This window comes from Tympanuchus pallidicinctus, unplaced genomic scaffold (assembly GCF_026119805.1).
Source record: "Tympanuchus pallidicinctus isolate F22 unplaced genomic scaffold, pur_lepc_1.0 scaffold3, whole genome shotgun sequence".
Taxonomy (NCBI): Eukaryota; Metazoa; Chordata; class Aves; order Galliformes; family Phasianidae; genus Tympanuchus; species Tympanuchus pallidicinctus.
In genome coordinates, this window is record NW_026294747.1 from 61,172,428 (window position 1) to 61,194,940 (window position 22,513).

General features: G+C 45.2%; 1 protein-coding gene across 1 annotated transcript in view; it reads right to left on the reverse strand.

Annotated features, from left to right (window-relative positions):
* Window positions 1-22,513, reverse strand: part of OBSCN (obscurin, cytoskeletal calmodulin and titin-interacting RhoGEF) — a 170,512-nt gene that overhangs the window by 133,989 nt on the left and 14,010 nt on the right. Inside the window, exons 3-12 of the mRNA XM_052695150.1 lie at window positions 21,967-22,236; window positions 19,515-19,775; window positions 15,494-15,796; window positions 14,208-14,474; window positions 13,245-13,520; window positions 9,971-10,243; window positions 7,103-7,378; window positions 5,977-6,252; window positions 5,048-5,323; window positions 568-843 (exon numbers count right to left, since the gene is read on the reverse strand). Of these exons, the coding sequence (XP_052551110.1) occupies window positions 568-843; window positions 5,048-5,323; window positions 5,977-6,252; window positions 7,103-7,378; window positions 9,971-10,243; window positions 13,245-13,520; window positions 14,208-14,474; window positions 15,494-15,796; window positions 19,515-19,775; window positions 21,967-22,236 (2,754 nt within the window). The remainder of the gene's footprint in view (window positions 1-567; window positions 844-5,047; window positions 5,324-5,976; window positions 6,253-7,102; window positions 7,379-9,970; window positions 10,244-13,244; window positions 13,521-14,207; window positions 14,475-15,493; window positions 15,797-19,514; window positions 19,776-21,966; window positions 22,237-22,513) is intronic.

The window sequence follows — 22,513 nt, forward strand, 5'->3', positions numbered from 1 at the left end:
ACTTCTTTTACTGCATGCCTACAAACCAATCTCAATTCTTTACCAAATCATCAATAGTGTGAGTAAGGCTTAGTTACTGAAACTCAGAGGCCTCTACTGATTCTCAGTAGTAATGAATATGACATCATGACATAAGTTAACTGCACTTAAATTCAGCCACCTGAGAGTTAGGGTTGATCTCAGCTCCCACAGTAAGACATTCAAGCTTCAGTTTCCCAATGAGAATGAGGGATTTGAAGCTCTGCTGTACTCAGTGGTGACCTGCAGTGGGTGATATGCCTCACCCTACAGCAGACACCTGATGGTGGCAGCTCACTCCTCAGGCTGTACTGACCACAGCTGACCATATTCCAGTTGCCCACATACAGGCATCTTGGGCAATTTGACATGCCCCGTGCATCCAAGATATCTTCATGAGGCTGGGAAATATACAAGGCACTCTCAGGAGAGCCTTCCCTCTCAAACACAGCAGCTGAAGGCCAGCAGGGATCTGTAGAGAATTTCAGGTATAACTGGAAACCAAGTGGGACTCATGGGCCATTCTGTGACGAGAAACAACTCTCTCACCTGTGACATGGATCTTGAAGGTCAGTTTCTGGCCAGCAGCCTCACAGCTGTACTCCCCTGCATCTTTCTTCTCCACCTGGCTCACCACCAGCCGGCGCAATTTGCCCTCAGACTCCACCCTGAACTTCTTGCTCGAGGTGAGCAGTTTCCCCTCCTTGTACCACTTCACCTCAGTCTTGTCCTGGGCCACCTCGCAGCTCAGCGTGGCATTTTCTGTTGGTGCAGCCTTCACCTCCTTCTGCACCTTCTCCTTGTTGATAAAAGCATCCTCTGCTTCTGCAGATTGGAAAACAGAAAAAAAAAACCCTAAACAAATGGGTTTCCATTTTTACCCCATGGTTTGCCCTACAAAAAGCTGTAGAAGTGCAGAGTGTTTCTGATGCACTTACATGGTGGACTTCTAGTGCTAGCCAGCTACTAAGAGCAGCCCAATTCAGAATAAGCTTCCTATGCCTGTTTGGGTCCCAGGAAAGATCCCAGGGTATTGAAGTTGCTACTGATGCACAGGCTCCAAGGACGAATGCAGGACTAGCAGGTATGGGGGGACTGACATTGCCCTTTATTTACAGTGCAGACATGGAAGACCATTCATCCAGATCATTCATGCAAACATATTCAGGTGTACTCAGCTCAGGTGACCAGGAAGGCTCCTTCTCCCCAGCAGTCATGGCAAACCCCTCCATGACCTTTCCTATCGTCTTCCTCCCCACTGTCACCCTGTGAAACCTCCTGCTACCATCCTTTTCCCTCCCTTCATGACTTTCTCCTCCGCATGCTGTCTGATCTCTGAGTGCCAGCAGTTGCCTGGAAGGGTAAGTTCAGGTCAAGCTCCTGTGCTGCTGACCGTTGCAGTACATGCAATCCCAGGATTCACACCATGGCTCTGCCACCAGCACTGCAGTCCAGTGAAGGCGAGAGGGCAGAGCAGCAAGCCAGTGCAAGAATGCAGTTTCTATGCTGTACGTTTGAGCTCCGTGGTTGTACTGACTGTAGAAGTAGCACTGTCTCCACTCATCTTCAACAGCCTCGGTTTTGATTGATGATTTTCAGAGGAGGTTCAAGTTGGATGTTAAGAAAAAATTCTTCTTAAAAATAGGGGTGATGCAGTAGCACAGCAGCCCAGGGAGGTGGTGGGGTCACCGTCCCTGGAAGTGCTCAAGAACCATGGAGATGTGGCACTGAGGGACGTGGACAGTGGGCACGGTGGGATGGGTTGAGGCTGGATGCGGGGATCTCAGTGGCCTTTTCAAACCTGAATGGTTCTATGAAGATTAGAAGGCTTGCTTATTAACAACATACATGGCCTATACCAACCAAGAGATACAAAACTTCTCACAAATGCATTCCAGCCAACTTGTAGAGCAAGCAACACTTTGGTAGGAGCTCAAGGACACACCACGGTCCGCATTAAAAACTGGATGATAAAAAACACAAACGTTTCAGCTTCTATCCAAAACTTGGATGATAAATATGGAGGAAGCATTAATCAAACAAGTTCCAAAGCAGCAGTGAGTGCTAAATTTAATATTACTTGCTAAAAATTAGCAAGTGTCCTGGGTTTGGGCTGGGAGAAAGCTCAAGGGATGTACCAAACCACATGGCATCATGCTTGGCAATAAAAGCTGAGGGGGAGAAGGAGGAAGAGAGAAATGTCCAGAGCAAACTTGTTTGCCCAAGAAACCATTACGCATTATGGGAACTGTTTTCCTCAAAGTGGCTGCACATCTGCCCACCGATGGGAACTGGCAGATCAATTCCTTGGTTTGCTTTGCTTGCATGCACAGCTTTTGCTTTAGCTGTCAACTACCTTTACCTCAGCTCATGAGTTCTCACACTTCTGTCCTTTCAGTTCCCTCCTCTATCCAACCTGGGGTCAGTGAGCAGAGATGTGTGGTGCTGAGCTGCTGCTGGGTTCAACCACAGCAGCACAGAAGGAGTTACTCATCTTCTGCATTCTTGCCCTTCAACACTAAGCATTCTTACAGCAATGGGAAAATGTGACTGTATCTATTAATGAGCTTATAAAGTGACTTACACTAGCCAGAAATCCCCCTCAGAAACACATCATAAAGCTGAGCAAGTAGTCAGAGTAGACGACGTTTCCAATTTCTACCATCATTTGCAGGTGAAGTTCCACTAGGATCAAGGTGTTGGACCTTCAGCCCACTTCAAATAAGGATTTCAGTGTGCACCACAAATGTTGAGATAATGAGATGGCAGAATCAGCCCTTTCTACTGTATTTTTTCTATAGGTGTCCAAGGTGTGCAGCACTTTTTTTTTTATGATAAGCAAGAAGGCCGATCTGAATCCTATAATGCTCAACACTGAGCACCTAACCTTCAAGATGTCCTTAAAATGGGATGGTTCTGTGCTACTAGCGGAACCCTGGGGTACAGGAACCCTAAAATGCTTTCTGAGTGCAATGGTAAGAGGATAAATTAAGACTCAGAAAGCCACTGCACTTTGGGATAAGCTTGTAAGATGAGGATTTCTGCAGCGAAAGAGCCAACCACTCAGAGTACTCATAATCCCTCCTGACTTTCACACCAGATCATTTTGCAGTGGGTGCTGGACTTGCACGTCATGTTACAGTGGTACACATGAGAAATACAGCAACGGTAGCTAGGCAAGCACTCTCCACTTATGGCAGAGGGGGAGGTATTACATTACCCTGTGCAGCCATGAGGTCATCCAGTCTGAAAGAGAACAGAAAGCCTTTCGTTTCTGAGGCAAACAGCTAAGAATAGCCCTCAGCTAACAAAACTCAAGTGTAAAAGCATTACATTTCTGTGTTTTCTCTCTACACCTCTGCAATAATACGTGGGCTGGCTTTGGCCACTGAGGATTAACTTGGTTGATTCCAGCTGTTGCCACGGTCTTTCCATCATTGTTCATGTTTCATTTTCTCTGGCAGACTCCTCTCAAACCTACCCTTCCTGTAATCCAACTGTCAATTTCCTGAGCCAAAAGCATGAGCTACACAACTCATGAAAAAGATCCAAAGGCCCCAAATCACATCCAGGCGGTGTGTGAACAGTAAGAGCTGATAGTTTGGAGTCTACATCAGAGGCAGAAGGAAATCTTGCTCCTACAAGAGCAGAGGCATGTTGCACACAGGGACAGAAGGAGCAGAATGCCACTAGACAGAGAGAGCAGCAAAGACTGCAACCTTTACAAGGGAACAGAACGCAAGCTATGTCCTGCAAAGACTCCAGGCCTCCAGCCTGTGTGTGAGCAGAAAGTCAGTAGACTCCCAGTACAGTTGCTCCTCCACATAGCTGATAAAATGCCAAACCCTGGCCACCAGGATTAAGCTCCAATGTGTTTAATGCCATAAGAAAGGAGAAAATAGATTCCCTGTCCTGATCAGAATACGAGACAAGAGCTGTAAAGTTAACAGAGAACAAGTACAAGTTGACTTATGAGCAAAGCCAGTAGAGTGTAACAGTGAATAAAACAAAAGAAAAAATGTTGTCATCAGCCAGTTCAGAAATGTCACTCAGAATGCATCTGATGAGCCCATGGCTATCTGGAGCAGAAGTTAAAATTCAGTGGATTTTGTGCAAAATATATTGCCACCAAAGCAATCTCTACTGCAGTTGGAATGATAGATCTGCCTCTGTGCTAAACCCTCAGACTAATGAGAAATGTGCAAATAGAAAAAATAAATGGACCCGTGACTGGTCATTACGTCTATAGAACACGGAATGAACAGTCATCAGCTTTGGATTCAACAAGCCATAGGCAAAATGCAGTGCATCTGGCCAAAAGTTCTTAGGAAATGCTACCACCACCAACCAAACCTTCTCAGTGCAGCCACAGTAGAGATCTGTAAATACTACTGTTGAAATATTGATCGGTAGAGCAGTGTTGCACACTGTTGTATACATCACTCTTGGACATCCATGGACAGCTGATGATGAAAGAAGTCGTAGGGGAGGAGCTGGATGAAACGTTGCTAAAAACAAATCATGATTTTAGCTGCACGCGTTTGTAAGCAGTTCTTTTTCATCCTTCTCAAAACAGTTTCATGGCAGAGTCAAGAGCACACGTTCACATACAAATTTCAACAGCCAGACTGCAGAATAATCAAAGAAATTTTCTGTTTTGGGAGATGTGACATCGTGCAGAGAAAAGACTGACACGAAAAGGAGAAAATACAATGACTTTCATGCCTGAGTAGCAAAAACAAGAAGAGAAATACAACCCTGGAAGAGGTTTTATAGAGCAGTGCCTGCTAGCAAAAAACTCTAGATTCAATATCAGAGCACAAGGAGAATTACAGGCAGTTGAGTGGCTGATATCAGGATACCTACATGTAACAAGTGTGCCCTACAAAGCCTTACTGAAATGTTAGCTTAGACAAACATCAAAAGGCACCTCAACAGTATTCCTACTTTCTGGACAGACAAAAAAGGAGGAAAGAAAACACAGACACAAAGAAAGGAAATGAAATGTCAACCAAAATGTGTTTCCTACCAATAACATGGATCTTGAAGGTCAGTTTCTGGCCAGCAGCCTCACAGCTGTACTCCCCTGCATCTTTCTTCTCCACCTGGCTCACCACCAGCCGGCGCAATTTGCCCTCAGACTCCACCCTGAACTTCTTGCTCGAGGTGAGCAGTTTCCCCTCCTTGTACCACTTCACCTCAGTCTTGTCCTGGGCCACCTCGCAGCTCAGCGTGGCATTTTGAGTCAGTACAGCCTTCACCTCCTTCTGCACCTTCTCCTTGTTGATAAAAGCATCCTCTGCTTCTGCAGATTGGAAGAAACAATTTACAGTGAACAAGTATGTTCACACATCCTGTAGTTTTCATCTTAAATACAAACTCCTGCTTACAAGAACTTTTCAAGTAGCTCTGTCATTTTAGAATGGCCCCATTCATAGTGAGGAGACTGCTCAGATGGGACATGGCCCTGTGTACAACCTGAGGACAATATATCAGCTGCTTCTGAGCAAAATATTCCAGTGCCTGAGAAGCTCAGGTTCTTTCCATCTCTATGGATGCACGATGCCTGTCATTTTGTTCCGTGATGTCATGCATAAGTAGGTATCTAACCTCATCTGCTGCTGGTACTCAGACATAAGCTTCATCCACTCTAGATGCTTTCTCGAGAATGATTCCAGCCCTGTTTTACTACAATCCCTCTAAATCACAACAGTTTATATATTTGTTTACTTCACTACTTTTTCATAAAAGAACAAGGACTGTTAAGTGGGATTCAGCTCACAGACGAAGACATCTAGCTATAAGCATCTGTGTGACAGAGTACACATAAACTGGTTGCCTGACCTCTCATTGCTCAGTGAAGATCTACCCAGGCCCTGTAGCCTAGAGAGTGATTTATTTTGCTTTGGACCTATTGAGACTCATGGGCCATTCTGTGACGAGAAACAACTCTCTCACCTGTGACATGGATCTTGAAGGTCAGTTTCTGGCCAGCAGCCTCACAGCTGTACTCCCCTGCATCTTTCTTCTCCACCTGGCTCACCACCAGCCGGCGCAATTTGCCCTCAGACTCCACCCTGAACTTCTTGCTCGAGGTGAGCAGTTTCCCCTCCTTGTACCACTTCACCTCAGTCTTGTCCTGGGCCACCTCGCAGCTCAGCGTGGCATTTTCTGTTGGTGCAGCCTTCACCTCTTTCTGCACCTTCTCCTTGTTTGTAAACACGTCTTCTTTCTCTGCAGGGAGATCACAGCAGTCACACAGAGATTTCTGCTGTTGTCTGTGCAGAGCTTACTCCATTTCCACCCCCGTTTCACTATAGTTGCCCTTCACAGGGAGTATCACGATGCCTCATTAAGACAGGAAAGCACTTTCCTCTCTATTTTGCCTTGGGAAATGAAAGGTGTATGGGACAAAGCTAAACATTTCATAGTCTGAACACAGATTTGGACAGGAGATTTTGAGCACCTGCATGCACTGCCTGAACCCCCCTCCCTCATCTCTTTTTCTCTTCTGATGTCTTTCTATAGTTCCACTAGATCAGAAGGGAACAGCTCTCTGGCACAGGTTGCCCAAGGAGGCTGTGGATGCCCCATCCCTGCAGGCATTCAAGGCCAGGCTGGATGTGGCTCTGGGCTGCTGGTTGGCGACCTGCACACAGCAGGGTGTTGGAAGTGGATGAGCTTTGTGCTCCTTTGCAACCCAGGCCATTGTGTGATTCTATGAATCTGTGATTATTTGCATTTTCCACCTATTTGTGTCATTCAAATTTCATAACCAGATCTCTTCAAACGCCTCCCCTTTTCTCTCTCCTTGCACACACTGTGTGCCCTTCCTCTGTAACCCTGCACACACCAGCTGACTGTGAGAGGTGCAGAAGTTACCCTCCTTGCCTATCATTTGTTGCATTTATTCACTGCTGGATGTAAAAGCACATGCATAACAGTGTTGCTACGACACTTGACAACAAAGCAAGTCCTACAGCCAAAACGCTTTGCACCAGAGAGGCTGTAAGTTGATCCTTCAAATTCAAGACATGCAAAATGAAGCATTCCTTTATCCCTGGGATTCCAAGCATTTTCTCACCTCTGACTTTGACTTGGAATGTTGCTTTGTCATCCTTTGTTTCACAGCTGTAGCTCCCTTGGTCTTTCAGGGTCACGTTTTTGACGATGAGCTTGCGGTGTGTCCCTTGGGAAATGATGGTTGTCCTCTGGTCCTGCTTTACCTCTGTTTGATCCTTCTTCCATACGACAGCTCCGCTTGCAGCTGACACCTCACACACCAGCTCCAGGTCTTCAGAAGGACTGACTGATATTTCTGGAGTTGTTTTGGGCTTGTTGACAAAATTGATGGCTTCATCTGGAGAGAAAAAAGGAAGTGGTTTACACCCTGACTCAGGCTTATCCAGCACAAAGTTAAGATACAATTAGAACTGATTGTAATTTCTCTGCTCATCACACTTGGGTGATCAAGTTTCATCTCTGGAGGCACTCACATACAAACATGTGCATGATTCTGCTGTAATTTAACTACGACAGTGTTAAAGCTGCTCTTACACAGCCAGTCCTCCAGCTGAGATACTGCAGTTACCTGTGCTGGGATACTCATTGCTCAAGTTCCAGGTCATCCAAAGAGTTAGTACAGAATGGCCTCCAGTTTGGCAGCTGGCTGTTGATTAATGCTTTATACACTGACACATATGAATAAAGTAATCTTACATACACGTGCACACTCATACACAAAGTTGAACTTGTTAATCCAGGGGGGTACACTCCAGCTGGGCTATTCTATGACTCTGTATTAACACATTAAGCATCCAAACTGACTGTTTCCATAAGTAAAATTGCTGCAGAATTGCTGTGATAGAAATAACAGTCAGTGTGTTTTGCCAAACAAGTGGAACTGGAAAATCTCTGCAATTCTGTTTTCATCCTTCTCAAGCAGTGCTTAGCCTCAGTGCTGGTGGACATCCTATTCTAATGCATCCACGTGTGTCATGAGATTGCTGGTTCTGCACCGAGGCATTAATGACAGACCTGTGTAAGTAGAGGATAAGTTCTGTGCAGCTTCTTTTTTTTTTTTTTAAATCATTTCTGTATTCTGCACGTTTTTCTGAAGCTAAATGAAGGCAGCTAAGTAACGTGTTTGCAATACGTGAACAAACCTATTCAACACCCTGTCCCTAAGCTAACAAGCAGCATTTGATGAGCACTTCAGTATTTCATGCCCTTCGTTCCATCCAGACAGAACCTGCCTGAGGAGCAAACTGATGGCTGTCAGCTTCAGGCAGTCCCAGCTTAGTATTGCATTTCTTTTAGCAACAACTGTTGCTTTCAGTCACTGAAAGCACCAAGGCCAATTGCTGTGCCAGGCACATTATGGCAGCGAACAAATATTTCGTTAAAAATTGTAATAGTTAAGAGCCATCTATTCTTTTAAAAGAAGATGACCAAAGAAGAACAGTCCCTCTAGAGTCAGGCTGTTGAGAACTAATAGCATAAATCCATACCATACAGATAGTCTTAGGGGCAGGAAAGTAATCTGTCTTGTGACCATTTGGGGCTCCTAATTAACCCTGCTTGATGGCTTTTCAGTCTGAGCCACGTGATGCTTTGTGATAGGAGTTACAGCCATGCTTCCCTTAACCCTACACACATGGCCACCGAAGCAGGAAGCATCCAATCTCAGGGAATCATGCAGGCTTCTTCTGCATTTGATGCTCAAAGACAGCCCCAGAACTTTTAAAATCTTATCTCTCATCCAATAATGTTCATCAAAGGGTGCAAGTTGTCCTTTGGGGATATCTTTTGCTCTGCATCCACCAGTTCAAATGGAGTCTTCTTGGCTTGTTTTAGATCAGTTTTTCAACAGGTAAATCCAGGGTCTTTGAATAATACTCAAAGTGAAATTGCAAAATGTAGGATTCTCAACCAAATAGAACTGGAGGTGGGGTGCAGAGTGAATACCTGAACCAACACCACCTGCAAGCAATCCTTCAATACCTTAGGAAACCCCAGTGATCCCAAATCCAGCACCTGTGCTCGTTTTATCAGGTCTGCTGAGTTTTTTGGTTAGTTAGATGGTGAGCATCACGATGGTGATGGCTGGGCAGTTGGATGAGAGGATCTTTATCAATCTCAATGACTCTGTGACCAGAGTAACATGGCTCTGCTGTTAAAGGTCACAAGCATGGCACTGCAGCACATGCCTACTCAACGAGAGGCTTTCAGTAGAGTTTCAGTTTGTGACTGAGGACTGGGTTACAGAAAGCAGACTCAAGGTACAAGCCAGAAAATAGAACTTCCCCCCAGGCTCTGCGAATCAGTCAGCTGAATTTCACAGATATTGAATTTCACTGAAAATTTCTGGTGTTATTTTACCCTCCAGCTCCACCCTGAACAGGAACATGTCAGCGACAAGCATTACTCCTGCAGGCTTGACCTGACAGTGCCTTACATGCACTTTATGCTGATGGGCACATGCCATGAGCTAATGGCTGTGCTTACAGCACCTCAGGGAGACACCTCAGAGATCACAACGTCCTTTGGGTACAGCAGGAGACCCTGAACTCTACAAATATGGAGTTTACTTTGTCAAAAGAGGAGACAGGATTCCCATGCTAAGAATTTAGGACTTCTGTCACAGGTTCAGAGATAATGCAAGTGCTGAGGCAATTCATGAACCAGAAGAACGAAGGCCAGATGTGAGGGGTCAAGTTGTGACTCCATCCCCAGCTGGAGTGAGGGCTGACCTGAATTCATCACACCATGGTTCAGTTACTTGCTCATGCTGTGGATTTGCATAGGGACCACAGTAAGGTCGGAACACTTAAATAGTACTGTGCAATCTTTGTCCTATATGCTGGAAAGCCACAGGGTTAGACAAGCAAAATGAACCAAGTCTTAAGTGCTTACCATGGATTCTGATCCCACGTTTGCCTCACAAACTTACCTGAGACTTTCAAATCAAAAATCAGAGTGTCATCTCCAATTTTGCAGATGTATGTCCCCTCATCTTCTTTCGTCACAGCCGAAGCCACGAGCTTATGCAGTTTCCCTTTATCTTCCATTGTGAATTTCTTACTGGCCGTGATTTCTTTGCCATTTTTGTACCACTTAACCATGATATTGGCTTCTGAGGTCTCAGAAACAAATTCAGCTTGTTTTCCAGCAACAGCCCTGATAACTCCTCCAGTTTTCTCTTTGTTTATGAAGTTTGCCAGTGCTGAAACAAAATACGGATACGCAGGGATGGTAAATAATTGCAGGGACATTGGTGAACATGAGGTATTCATTTATCATAAGACCAAATGTACACATTCATTCTTGGTTCTAATTGCTAGATTCCAGTTCAGAAGCCAACAAACTGGCAGCTTTTATAAACCATGTACCAAATTATCTTATCTCCAACAGGCAAAGGACAAACACCACACAGGGGACTGAGCCAAAAGAAGTCCTAGGCTTCAAGAAAATATTTGAAATAGGAAAACTAAGGAAAGAATTGGAATATGCAAACTGGAAGAAAAGCAATGGAGGATGTTCAATTACTGCTTTGTAACCTCCTGGCAAACAAATCAAGATGGAGATATCACTTAGGACTGAAAAGAAAAACAAATTCCTTTCTGGAAATTAACTGGAGCATGGAAGTTAGATGATGAAACTATTAACACATGGCGGAATAATTGACTGCAAATATTCAAAACCTCACCACTATCTTTGCCAGAAGTTTAAGCCTAAGGCCACAGTCCTGTTTTACCTTAGGTAATGGAGTTTGTTTTCCAACTTCTTGTTGACATATCATTTTTAAACAGTGCACACAACTGAGTTGGTCTGTTGAGACTGTGAAGTCAAAGCTGCTAAGATCAAAGTCTGAATTATGCATGCATTTGTTCTGCAGTTCCAAGAACATCCATGTGTAATACAAATTCAACAACATTTTACAGAACGCCTGTGTTTTAGGAGCTCAAAAGCTTGCTGATGCACACTGAGGTGCCCAAGATCCTGTAAATACATTTAACTCCATCCTATAATACAGTCAAATTTAATTAATTTTTCAGAAACTGTCTCTTATAATCGTAGTCCCCTCACCACTGCTGGATGTGAGCCCAAATTGGTTTTCACTGCAGATGCTGCAGCAAGGAGGAACACCCTCTGGACTGGACCAGCTGAGCATGACCCTACCTGAATCTGCTCCAAAGGTGTTGTTACCAGCAATGCTTCCTGGTGAAACACATGGGGGTCCTCCTTTGATTCCAATCCCAACCCACCCCACAATGCCCACTGACCACATCCCTCAGGGCCACATCTCCACAGTTCCTGAACGCCTCCAGGGATGATGACCCCACCACCTTCCTTCATGGGATAACAACACCTCTTGTACCCAACCTCCCTGCAAAGGATGGATGTTGGTGAGATCTCTGCTTCTCCACCAGCGTGGCATAAAGGTTTGGGAGGAAGAGCAGGAGAACAGTTTCATTCACGTGCCTTCCCCTTCCTTGGAAAAACCAGGGTGAAACAGCAGCCACAGCAGGCTGAAGGGGACATCTCAGATGTCCTGCCTGGATGCAGGAGGTCACATATCAGAGAATGTCTGGCATGTGAAGTCTCGTGGCAGTGCAGTGCATGACAAACTGCAAGAACGCTTTCCTGTGGGCTCCTTTGGGCACGAGGCCCAGGGGTGACACACCTCTGGCTGCAGCTCGACAGAGCCTCCCAGCAGCCACGTGATGCCCATGTGATGGACACAGCTGATCCTCACATCAGATGATTTACCAGCTAGCTCTGATTTACAGGAACAGAAGACACAGGCGGTGATGCAGCATGGTGAAATACTGGGAGAGCGTGGCATGGATATAAGATTTGTGAGCCTGGAGATGGGCAAAGGCAGGTTGGACAGGGCAGATGGAGCTGTGGTGTCCCTGTTCATTGCAGGGGAGTTGAACTAGCTGACCCTGAAGGGTCCCTCCCCTACATATGAGATGTATGAAAGCTGATTCTGCAGTAACCAAGCTACCAACAGCAGTTGCTTGTCTTACAGCTTGCCAGCAGAGATTTTAAAATACCAGCACTGATTACTCATTTGATAGTCACATTACAGTGCAAAGCACATGGAAACGTCCATCAGCTAATTCAATTAATTCTACGGGCAGAGCTGCCAGTGTGAAATATTATGCTAACAGGACAGAGGGAGAGAAGAAAAGCAAAATTAAGACTAGCTGACAAGTGTTGGCACAAAGTTCTGCTCTCCATAAATTTAGTCTCATTTTTCAGTTCTGTTTGGAGCTGTCTCCATGCCTCTTTGGAATCTGTTCTTTGAGAATAACCAATTAAGTAAGCTCTCTAATGCCAAAGTGCATACACTACTCTAGGGCTTTGTTGTTTCTGCATGGATCAACAAGGGTGACAAGCCAGGAGAATGTGATGAAGAGCCTCATACATAATCAGTGTAAAAAACAACAACAACAAAAAAGGCAAGCTTTGCTGGAAAGAAGGTGCATTTGTATTCATGTAATCTGCAGAGAGTTCTGCAGAAATAGAAAATCTTCCAATGGAGAAAACAAAGGATCTCATTTATTGCAATCAAGGCCCAGCATGCGGATCTCAGAGATGAGACCTGCAGCCTGCAGCAGAACAGGGAGCTGAGTGGAAAAGTTAAGTTTCTCACTACATCTGTGTAAGAAAAAAACCACCATGGAATGACAGCTAAGTAAACTGGAACACTGGAACAGGCTGCCCAGGGAGGTGGTGGAGTCTCCTTCTCTGGAGATGTTCAAGACCTGCCTGGATGCCGACCTGTGTGACCTGCTGTAGGGAACCTGCTTTGGCAGGGGGTTGGACTTCATGATCTCTGGAGATCCCTTCCAACCCCTACAATTCTGTGATTCTGTAAACACCCCAGTAACTCCTCACAGCTATGGTCCACAGTTTGGATCACTGCTACAAAAAAAACTATTTACATTCTCCTCTGGCCACCCTGAGAGAGGAGCAGGAGGGCTAGGATGCTCTTTTTCCTATCTTTTCCTTGATTCCTTCTGTATCTTAGGGACAAATCACAGGACAAAATACAGAAATCAGGTGGCTCTACAAAGTGGATTTGCCAGTTCAAGTCAAAACAACCACTGAAAACACTCCAGATGCTGTCTGAAAGCAGCTGCACTGTCGGGGAGTCAAGTGAATGCAGTCTGTTGGCTTTGAGCAGGAAGAAGACAGCCCAGACCATCACATACCTTTCACTGAAAGCTGATAGAGCATTTTGTCCCCCTCACAGATGCACTGATAAGTTCCAGCATCCTCCATTGCGACGTTGTGAATTTTCAGGACGCGTCTCTTCCCCACAATCTGCAGTTCGTGTTTTTCATTGGCTTTGAGCTCCTTCCCATCCTTCATCCACTTTACAGTAGCGTCTGTGTCTGAAAGCTCAGCCTGAAGTTTGGCTTCCTCACGCAACCGAGCAGAGATCTTTTCTACATCTTTGCTCTTATTGGTGAATCTCACTGCAGCACCTGTCAGGAGCAAAAGCCTCGTTATTTTGATTTATATCAGGCCAACATGATCAATGCTTGCTGCAAGATCTTTCAAGAAGCAATATGTTCTGTTCCTGCACTCTTATTGTGTCAATACTAAGTAATTCAAGATGTTTAACTTGGTCTTCTTGCCACATTCACTAAGAAAAAATACATCTCGTTCTACTGATTAATAATGCTCTAAACATGCTACTGCAGAGGTCTTCACCCAAAGACAAACAGGTCCTCCCATAATGAACGTTTATTCGTTATCTTTTGTCATGCAAAGCTGATTGATAGAGATATCATTGTCATGATTGCTGCTCTACTTCTAAATGAACCCAGTGCAATCAGAAGGGCTGGCTGAACCTGGAGCTGAAAGTACTGCTCTAAGGTGATGCAGTGGTAGAGCTGGTGACTGAATGCACTGATCAATGGCTGTGGACTGCAGACATTCACCAGATGGCATGAAGCATTCTAGTTCAGCAACCCAGCTGGGTAGATTGGCTTACTCTAAACTCAGTGCTATCATGTTTAGGCCATTACCAGGACCCACATTAGTCCATGTGATGCGGTTTCAGATATTTGGTACAGAAAGTGAATGCCTGCAGCCCCAGTCCTAACCATCAGATCACAGCAACTATGCCTTGACTGAAAGATGCTTGATCATTCAATCACAGTAAATACCTCTCACTCTCATCTTGGTGCTGACATCAACATTTTTGGCAACAAATTTCACTTCTGCTCCATCATCGCTCTTGGTGACGTTCTTTATGATTAGACTGTGAGTAGTTTGGGTTCTCTTGATGATACAGGTCTCACTTTCCTGTAAGACTTTGCCATTGAGGTACCAAGTTCCAGAACATGTTGTTGTAAGGTCAATAGTAAACACAGCATCCCCTCCAGATACAGCTTCACCAGTTGTGAGGGGAGATTTCACAGCCAGGACTGGTTCTGAGGAAGAAGAACAACTTGTATGTCTGAGATCAAAAGGCCATGCAGCAGAACAGGTCTTCCTAAGAACAAAGTTCTTAGACTAAATGAGACATGAGAATAAAATCCTGCACATGTTTTGCATGCACTGAATACAGCGTATGATTGATGAATGGGATTTGGTTTCTACAGCTGCAGTTAACTGACCTGTGGCACAAGAGTAACTCCTGTTTTTTTGCATAGTTAGAACAACAGGTATACATTAACTAAGATGTTTCAAGGCATAACAGACCTGCTAAGCATCTCAAGCCACCCAGGCTGCCTAGCAAGCGTGTTACATTGTGTTTTAATGAGACCTATTGCTCTTATATTTCAGAAAGATCCTCAGCAGTCCATTCCACCCACTAATTGCTTCTAGATATTCCAGGGAAGCACAGGCATATTCAGGCAGCAAGGGAAAAGAATGGCACAATAACAGAAATGACCAGAGTCTAAGCAGAGACTGTTCAGTGCAATGAATCAAAGGAAGAAACAACCCCATGGCACACAGTGATTCTGTGGCACGTTGGCACCCAACAAATAAAGGGTAATCCTGCATTTCTTCTAGTTGCTCTGAGATGAAGGAGAAACCAACTGGAACCTGGTTTTCATGGCATCATGATCATCACATGAACACTCTTTAGATGCAATTTATGGATGCAGATTTACGGATGGCAGATTAAATCATGAGTACATTTCTACTTCTCCCTTTGCAGGTGTACCGGAAGAAGCACTTATATGCTTCAGACCTGTTACAGAAAGCTCTGCCTCTTGCACATGTGAGGTAACATAAGGATATTCACAGCTCTGTCACACAAACATAACTTGCATCACTTTAGCAGCAGGTGGAGGTTGAAACGAGACAGGAGAACTAGGAGAGAATGAAAGACTTTGGTGCGCTAACGCACTGCTTTCCTTAAAGCCAACGGAAATGTCTTCAGGGACCCAACAGAGCTGCTCAGCTCACACCGATCCATTTCTGTGGGGGCTTTTGTGCTTACCAAGGTGCACGCTCCCTGGGAATTCCAGATACGGGCTCTGTCCATGCGCATTGACTGCAGACACTCGGAACTGATAATCAGCCTCTTCGGACAGATTGCTCACCGTGAACTCTGGGACAGGGACGTGAGACTCGTGGCACCTCACCCAGGTAAAGCCCGTCAGTTTCTTGCGTTCCACAACGTAGCCATCGACTGGAATGGGGCGGTGCATCTTCGGAGGGGACCATGCCAGCGTCACTGAGGTTTCTGTTTTATTTTTCACCACGGGGTCAACTGGGGGCTGAGTGGGAGGTTTTCTGGGAACTGAACAGAAATACGTACAGAAATTTTATCATAAAGTCATTTGGGTTGGAAAAGACCTTCCGGATCATCAAACTCAACTTTCAGCATGATCTACTGAGTCCCACCATTAGCTGTGTCCCCATGTCTCTTAAATACCTCCAGGGATGGGAGGCTCCAGAGGTGAAAAACAGTGAGAAACCCACTGTATCTGACTGAGAAAAACTAGAGCTTACAGTGGTCTTAAACATTATCCTGAGTTAATAAATCTCTGCAAAACCTTTGCATTGCAAAGCAAAAGAAGGGGTAGAAGATCCTTTCAGAGTTTACTGTGAACAATTCATAGGCTGAAGCTTTCAATGCTAGATGCAGACCCATCTCACTTCCCGTACAGTTCCTGGATAAAGCAAGCTGATACTGTTTGTTATTTGCACTCAGAAAGTGGATAAAATCATCATCAGACATTGTCCAAAAGTCCGTGGTGTGAATCCAGGCTTTAAAAAAATATATTTACAAGGGATTTTGCTCTTCATCCACCTGTCCACTACACATCACTGAGTAGTGACTGACTTGCACTAGTTCTAATCTGCTGCTCACGTTTCTTCAACCACAGCAGACCCTCCAGAACTGCAGAAAAGAACACAGATGTGCCTGTGAGAAGCACCGTGGACTACATAAGGAAAAGCACAGGGATATTTTGCTATCTCTACACACAGACGTGGCATCCTGAGAGGCAGTGTAAATCCACTCCTCCATCAGGAGCCTACGGTCTACATTTCTTCTCAAGAACCTGTTCCAGAGGTGTGGAAATGTTTTAGTCTGGCTTCTTAACAGTTTTAAGCACAGACCAGCTAAATGTGGCACGGCTACAACATTTTATAGGTAAATGATAGATATGAATAAGCAGTGCAGTGGTTTTGGAGTCCGTTCCTCCATGGACTCAATTGCTTGGTCCATGAGCTTGGCTGTTCCCCACAGCCACTTTCTTCTGGGAATCTCCCCCCTGTTCTGCCTTTGAATTCTGTGCCACTCCCACACAGAAGGCATTTTGTAAACTTTGTCTCCCAGGAGTGATGGCTGTCATCAGGGATCTCTGTCAGGAAAGACGTGTTTTAACAATTTACGCAGAGCCAAGTTTGGGGGCTGAGGAATACAGTTGAAAAGGAAATGACACAAAGACACGTCCTCGCCATGGGATCCTGCAGCCAAAGAGACGTGGCCATTCTGGCACCTGAGGACATGTATGACAAGTTTATTCCTGCAGGTATTTGCATATTGAATACATTCACCCTCTGGTTGCTTTTGAACATTTTAGAGGTTAAAATCCCATCAGACTTATTCACTATGTGCAGCCACTGATACAGGCAGGAGGCTGGGAATTGCCTGATGCACTCTAGTTACAGACTACTGACACAGTAAAGGATTGATTTCGTTTGATCTTGGCCATCAGAAAGTTTGGTGTCTGGTTTAAGTCAGCCATCCAGACTCCAATTTTAATCCTATGGAGAACAGCACATTCGGGAGAACTCATCCCATCTTAAAGGACATGCTTGAAATCATAGAATCACAGATTCTATGGGCTGGAAGGACCCTTAAAGACCATCCAGCTCCAACCCCCCTGCCATGGGCTGGCTGCCCCCCAGCCAGCTCAGGCTGCCCAGCACCCATCCAACCTGGCCTTGAACACCAAGGATGGGGTATCCACAGCTTCTCTGGGCAGCCTGAAATGGAAGTAATGAGCCCCAAGTTGAAGATATTTAAGTATTCATGACTGTAGAGAGAGCCTGTGTGCTGAATCTAGATTAAAAACTAAAGACTGGAGGAGCTGAGCTGTTCTCTGCCTCAGTTTACCCTTCTGCAAAACGGGCATAATAAAAATGCAGAAGCCTGATCAAATAATATATAAATATTGCCTGCCTAGTAAATGGTATTAAATTGCCAACAAAAGACTCATCCAGCTAATTGAAAATGGTGTGGACACGATGTACAGGATTCTTCCAGCAGCCAATCAAAAATGCAAAGTGTAAAAATAGGAAATCTCAATGCGATACGCTTTTCCTTCATTACATAAATAGACACAACTGTTTTGGGGTGCACTGTTACCAGCTGCTGGTCAGAGTTAGATGCCAAAGGTCCCACTAACATAGCATGAAGCCAGAAGCCAGACGCTGGAATCAGATCTCCTGACCTTACCACCAGAAATTGAGATGTCATATTTTGCTCAGAGGTTCCTGCTTGTAGGAGGACAGCTTCTGAGCTTTTTCTGCTCCAGCAACCAGCTCTAGCTTCATAATTTAAACAGCAGTCAGAAATTAAAGTGCTCTTTGTCACCTCCATCAAATAGAATGAGTGGTTGGATGGTACAGCTTTCCAAATAACTTAGGAACCATCACAGCAATAAGATGCCCACCTTTTTTTCCCCCCCTCATTAATACATGTAGTTTAATAGCATCAGAATGCTCCAAGTGCTTCAGATAACACAACAGTTGCAAACCTTTCTTTAAGGATTCCTTTTTTTCCACTGAGCAATTGCAATTCGGTGGTGCTGGTGGGAGAAAGGCAGCACTAATCTTCCCAGATGGTGAGTAGAGTTGATGTTCATATGCAGAATGGTGCCTCAGCAGAGCCAGAAACCACTCATTTGGGAAGCATAGCACCAAAAGAAATGTGAATAGCTTCATAAAATCAGGCAGCTTCACTCAAATTCAGGTCCATGATCTGCTACACTGCTCCTGCTGCTGCTTAGCAAGAGACCCTTGCTCAGATCAGATTTGCCAGCTGAAGGAATCCTTCACCCTGCCTATATTTCAGGCTCTCAGGTAAAGCTAAACAATCCAAAGGCCTCTACACTTCTAGCATAGCTACCACCAATGCACAGGGTCCTCCCAGTGCTGTTGTGTCAAAAGAAGAATGAGAGAGGATAGGGTTTTGTGGTCTCCACAAAATGAAGGAAGTCATACTTTCAGGAATAAATATTTTCCCTTTTTCTTGCAGTCTTTTCATTTTCTTTTCCTTTAATGCAAGCAGCTTTGTAGCTTACAAATTGTTTTCTAATCACCTCCTGGTATGGACAAATCACACATCTTTTACTCCATGTTTTACACAGTTATCATTTTATATCTGTTCCAGTATGGAATCACAGAATCCTAGAATGGCCTGGGTTGCAAAGGACCACAGTGCTCATCCAGTTCCAATTCCTGCTGTGTGCAGGTCACCAACCAGCAGCCCAGGCTGCCCAGAGCCACATCCAGCCTGGCCTTGAATGCCTGCAGGGATGGGGCATCCACAGCCTCCTTGGGCAACCTGTGCCAGTGCCTCACCACCCTCTTGTGAATGAGAATGCCCTGGGATGTTGTGCCATGCTCCTTCCCCAGAACTTGTTTTCTCTGGCTCTTTTGATCTCTCCATAACATCACGTTGTTGGCGTTTCTGACAGGCCAACTTCCCACTTTCTTTGGCCACCACACAACTCATCATAGCAGTATCTATAAAGAACACCTTTAATACAGGAGTGTTTGCACACTGAGGGATCAGAAAATCATAGGTGGGTTTAGGTTGGAAGGGATCTTAAAGACCCAATCCCTTTCCATGTTGTCACCCACAATATCAGGCTGCTCAGGGATCCATCCAACCTGGCCCTGAACGCCTCCAGGAATGGGGCACCCACTCTTCCCTGGGCAGCAGTGCCAGCGCCTCACCACTTTATGAGACAACACCAAGGCTGAACACAAGGGAAACTTACTGGTCACAGTGAATTGGGTAGAAGTCCTGCTTTCATCAGCCAGGAAGACGATCTCACCGGCGTCTTCCATCGTGCACTCTCGGATGATCATGGTGTGCTGTTTGCCGGAGCGCGTGATGGAGATTCGATCGCTGGGTTTCACCTCTTCTGCGTTCTTCAGCCAGCGGATGTTCTGGCACTCATTGTCCAGCTCCACACAGAAAATGGCTGTGTCATTAACTGAAACTGCAGTCTTTCGTGGAAGTTTTTTAATGATGTTCCCTTTAAATAGGAAAGTAATTATGGTTCACAAACAGCAGATAGAAAGGTGTCCGGTAACAGTGGACCACTCTGACAACAGCTGGGTTAGTCAATAGATGTCACGCAATAAAACATGGTAGACACTACACATGCATCCCTCAGTGAAATCCCGGGCTCTGTGTTACACACAACAGATAATCCCAAGGATTTGTTTTGCCCTTCAAGAGTAGAAAAGCCATTTGATTTGACTACAGTCTCTCGTGATCCTAGTCTAACATGCGGTGTCTCCTGTTGGGCAAGCGCAGTGTATTTGGCTTCATCAAGAATAGGTTTGACAGTGATAGGGCTTTTATTTCTGCATATGCTGGGAGTTCTTTGCTGAAATAGGTCAGTCTTAAAACCAGACAGGTCCTCAGCTGTCTTTGGTATTTTGCTTCCACCAAATGATCAGGAAATGACATAGCTGCCAAGTGCACCAATGACCTAACTTGACAGAAGATGGAAAGATGGAAAGCCATCACATCTCTTTAATGTGAACATGAAAATTCACATGGAATCAATTCACTGACGTGTAGCTTTTCCATGCTACCATGATTATGAATTAATAGAATAATGTCAGAGTTACAAAACGTGACTGTCCACAGGAGAGTTTGTTCAGAAAAACCAGAAAATCACCCCTATCAGCAGAGCGTGACTGTCTCAAGCCCCAGAACAGTTTCTGCAAGGCAGAAGTGCCCTCTAACAGGCAAAGCATCTAGAGATATTTCATGGGAAGCAGTGCTGAACTGTCTCATGCAGCAGAGCAGGCACACTTCATCAGGAGCATTCAGTAGTCTGGTTTTCTGCTCATCCTCTCTGAAGCTTGGCCGTGTGTCTGCCCTGTGCTGCCCTAAGCAGTGCCATGGAGCTGCCCACTTTGACAAGCTCTCACATTATCCCCACCCCACCCTGCTCTCTCGAATCTTCTCCCTCTGGGCAAGCACAGGGCTCCTTCAGGAAGGCTCTGCCTCCTTTCCCTCCTGAGAGCTCCACCTGGCTCAGTCAATCTCTTTTGAATGGAACATGTCATAGAACCATAGCACAAACAAGTAAAAATGAATACCAGCTAGTAGGGCCAAACACACTCAAAGCATTTGACTGGTTCAGCCCCAGCAGAAGTCAAAACAAAAGGATGTCTATCTGAACTCTCAAATGTCCACAAACTAAATTACCCCTTCTGCCTTCACTCATGTCAACTCTTATGTCTGTGCTAATTAGGCAGAAAGGAATTTGCACAGTGACTCACAGCACCAATTTATGAAACGGAGAATTCTGTCTTCAGATGGAGTAAAGTCAGGTTTCAAAGGAGACAGGACAAGTGTGACCCAGTAGGTCTCCAGTTTGCATTACAGCAGACATGTCAATGACACCAGAGCAAGCAGCATCAACAGAAAAACTACAGGTCCTGGAGCTGTGCAGCTGAGTACTTTTTCAGATAACAAATGAGTTCTGAACTGAAGTTGCCTTCTGCCAACTATCTCTGATGTGCAGATTGTTGTGAGACTCCATTGATGTACTCAGCTCTACGCTTACGTTAAATTCAGTGCTGAACCGTTGGCCCAGAGGTCTTGGACACAGACCTATATCTACATTTCATCAGCCTTTCAAACTTCAAAAAGCAGCTCCAGATGTCAGGGCTCTAAAATATGAATCAGGTTTGCAGTCTGACATCATACGGATGACCACAGCCTGCACCATGCATCAGACCATAAAACAGCTGCCAAGCCAACTTCCCAATCTGATCTGCACCACTCTCAGACAAGATTTACCATTGTGTTTACCAGACACCTGACAAGACCTGTGTGAGATGGTGCCAGGAGACACATCCACTGCTTGGGATCACGTCAAGGAAAGTCTACATTGCTGAGCTATAGCTCAAAGGCTTTGCCCTCCAGAAAAACACTTAAAGCATAGGCCTCTGCTATGCGATGTGACTTGTGCAGCAACGCAGTCTCTTCTCTTTCTGTGACCCTGTGTCCTAGATAAACCCTGGCAAGAGACTCAGGGACCCACAGACAAGTTGCTCTCTTCTCACGTGGTAGGGGCTCTGCTGTTCTTCTCTGTGTGTATGAGATAAATGCTGTTTGTAAGCTCAAGTCTGGAGTCCCACATACGCATCTCTCACTCAACAGATGAGACTTGGCCCATCTAAAATAGTAATGCTCTTTCTTACCTTGGACAGACAATTCTGCAATGGTCCTGCTCCCTTCTTTCATCTCACAGATATAGACAGCATCATCATCTGCAGTGACATCCTGGACCGTGAGCCGGCGATACGTGCCCTCTTCTTCTATGTTGTATTTCTTGCTCTGCCGGAGTTTGGTTTCCTCCTTGAACCAAGATGTCTCCGTACTGGGAACAGGCACTTCACACTGGAAGGTGGCAGATTCCTTCTCCCAGACTTCAAGATCCTTCAGTTTTTCCTTGAAGGGTATTGGTGGTTCTTCAGGAGATTAAAAAGAAAGGAGAAACAAGAATTTGTGGCAGCTTAGTGTAAGAGGCATTAAAAAAACACCTCAGTAAGAAAGACTCAAACTCTGTGAGAAGCAATAGGGCCATGAGGGGCTGCAGAGCACCATGGGGGGCTATGGGGCACCATGAGCCCTCCCTTCAGCCTCCTCTGCACTGGGCCCAAGCTTGCCAACTGCCTCTGCTTTCCTTCACCAACTGTATCATACCACTCTGGCTTAGGGAGAAAGAAGAGCGCAGATCAAACAGGA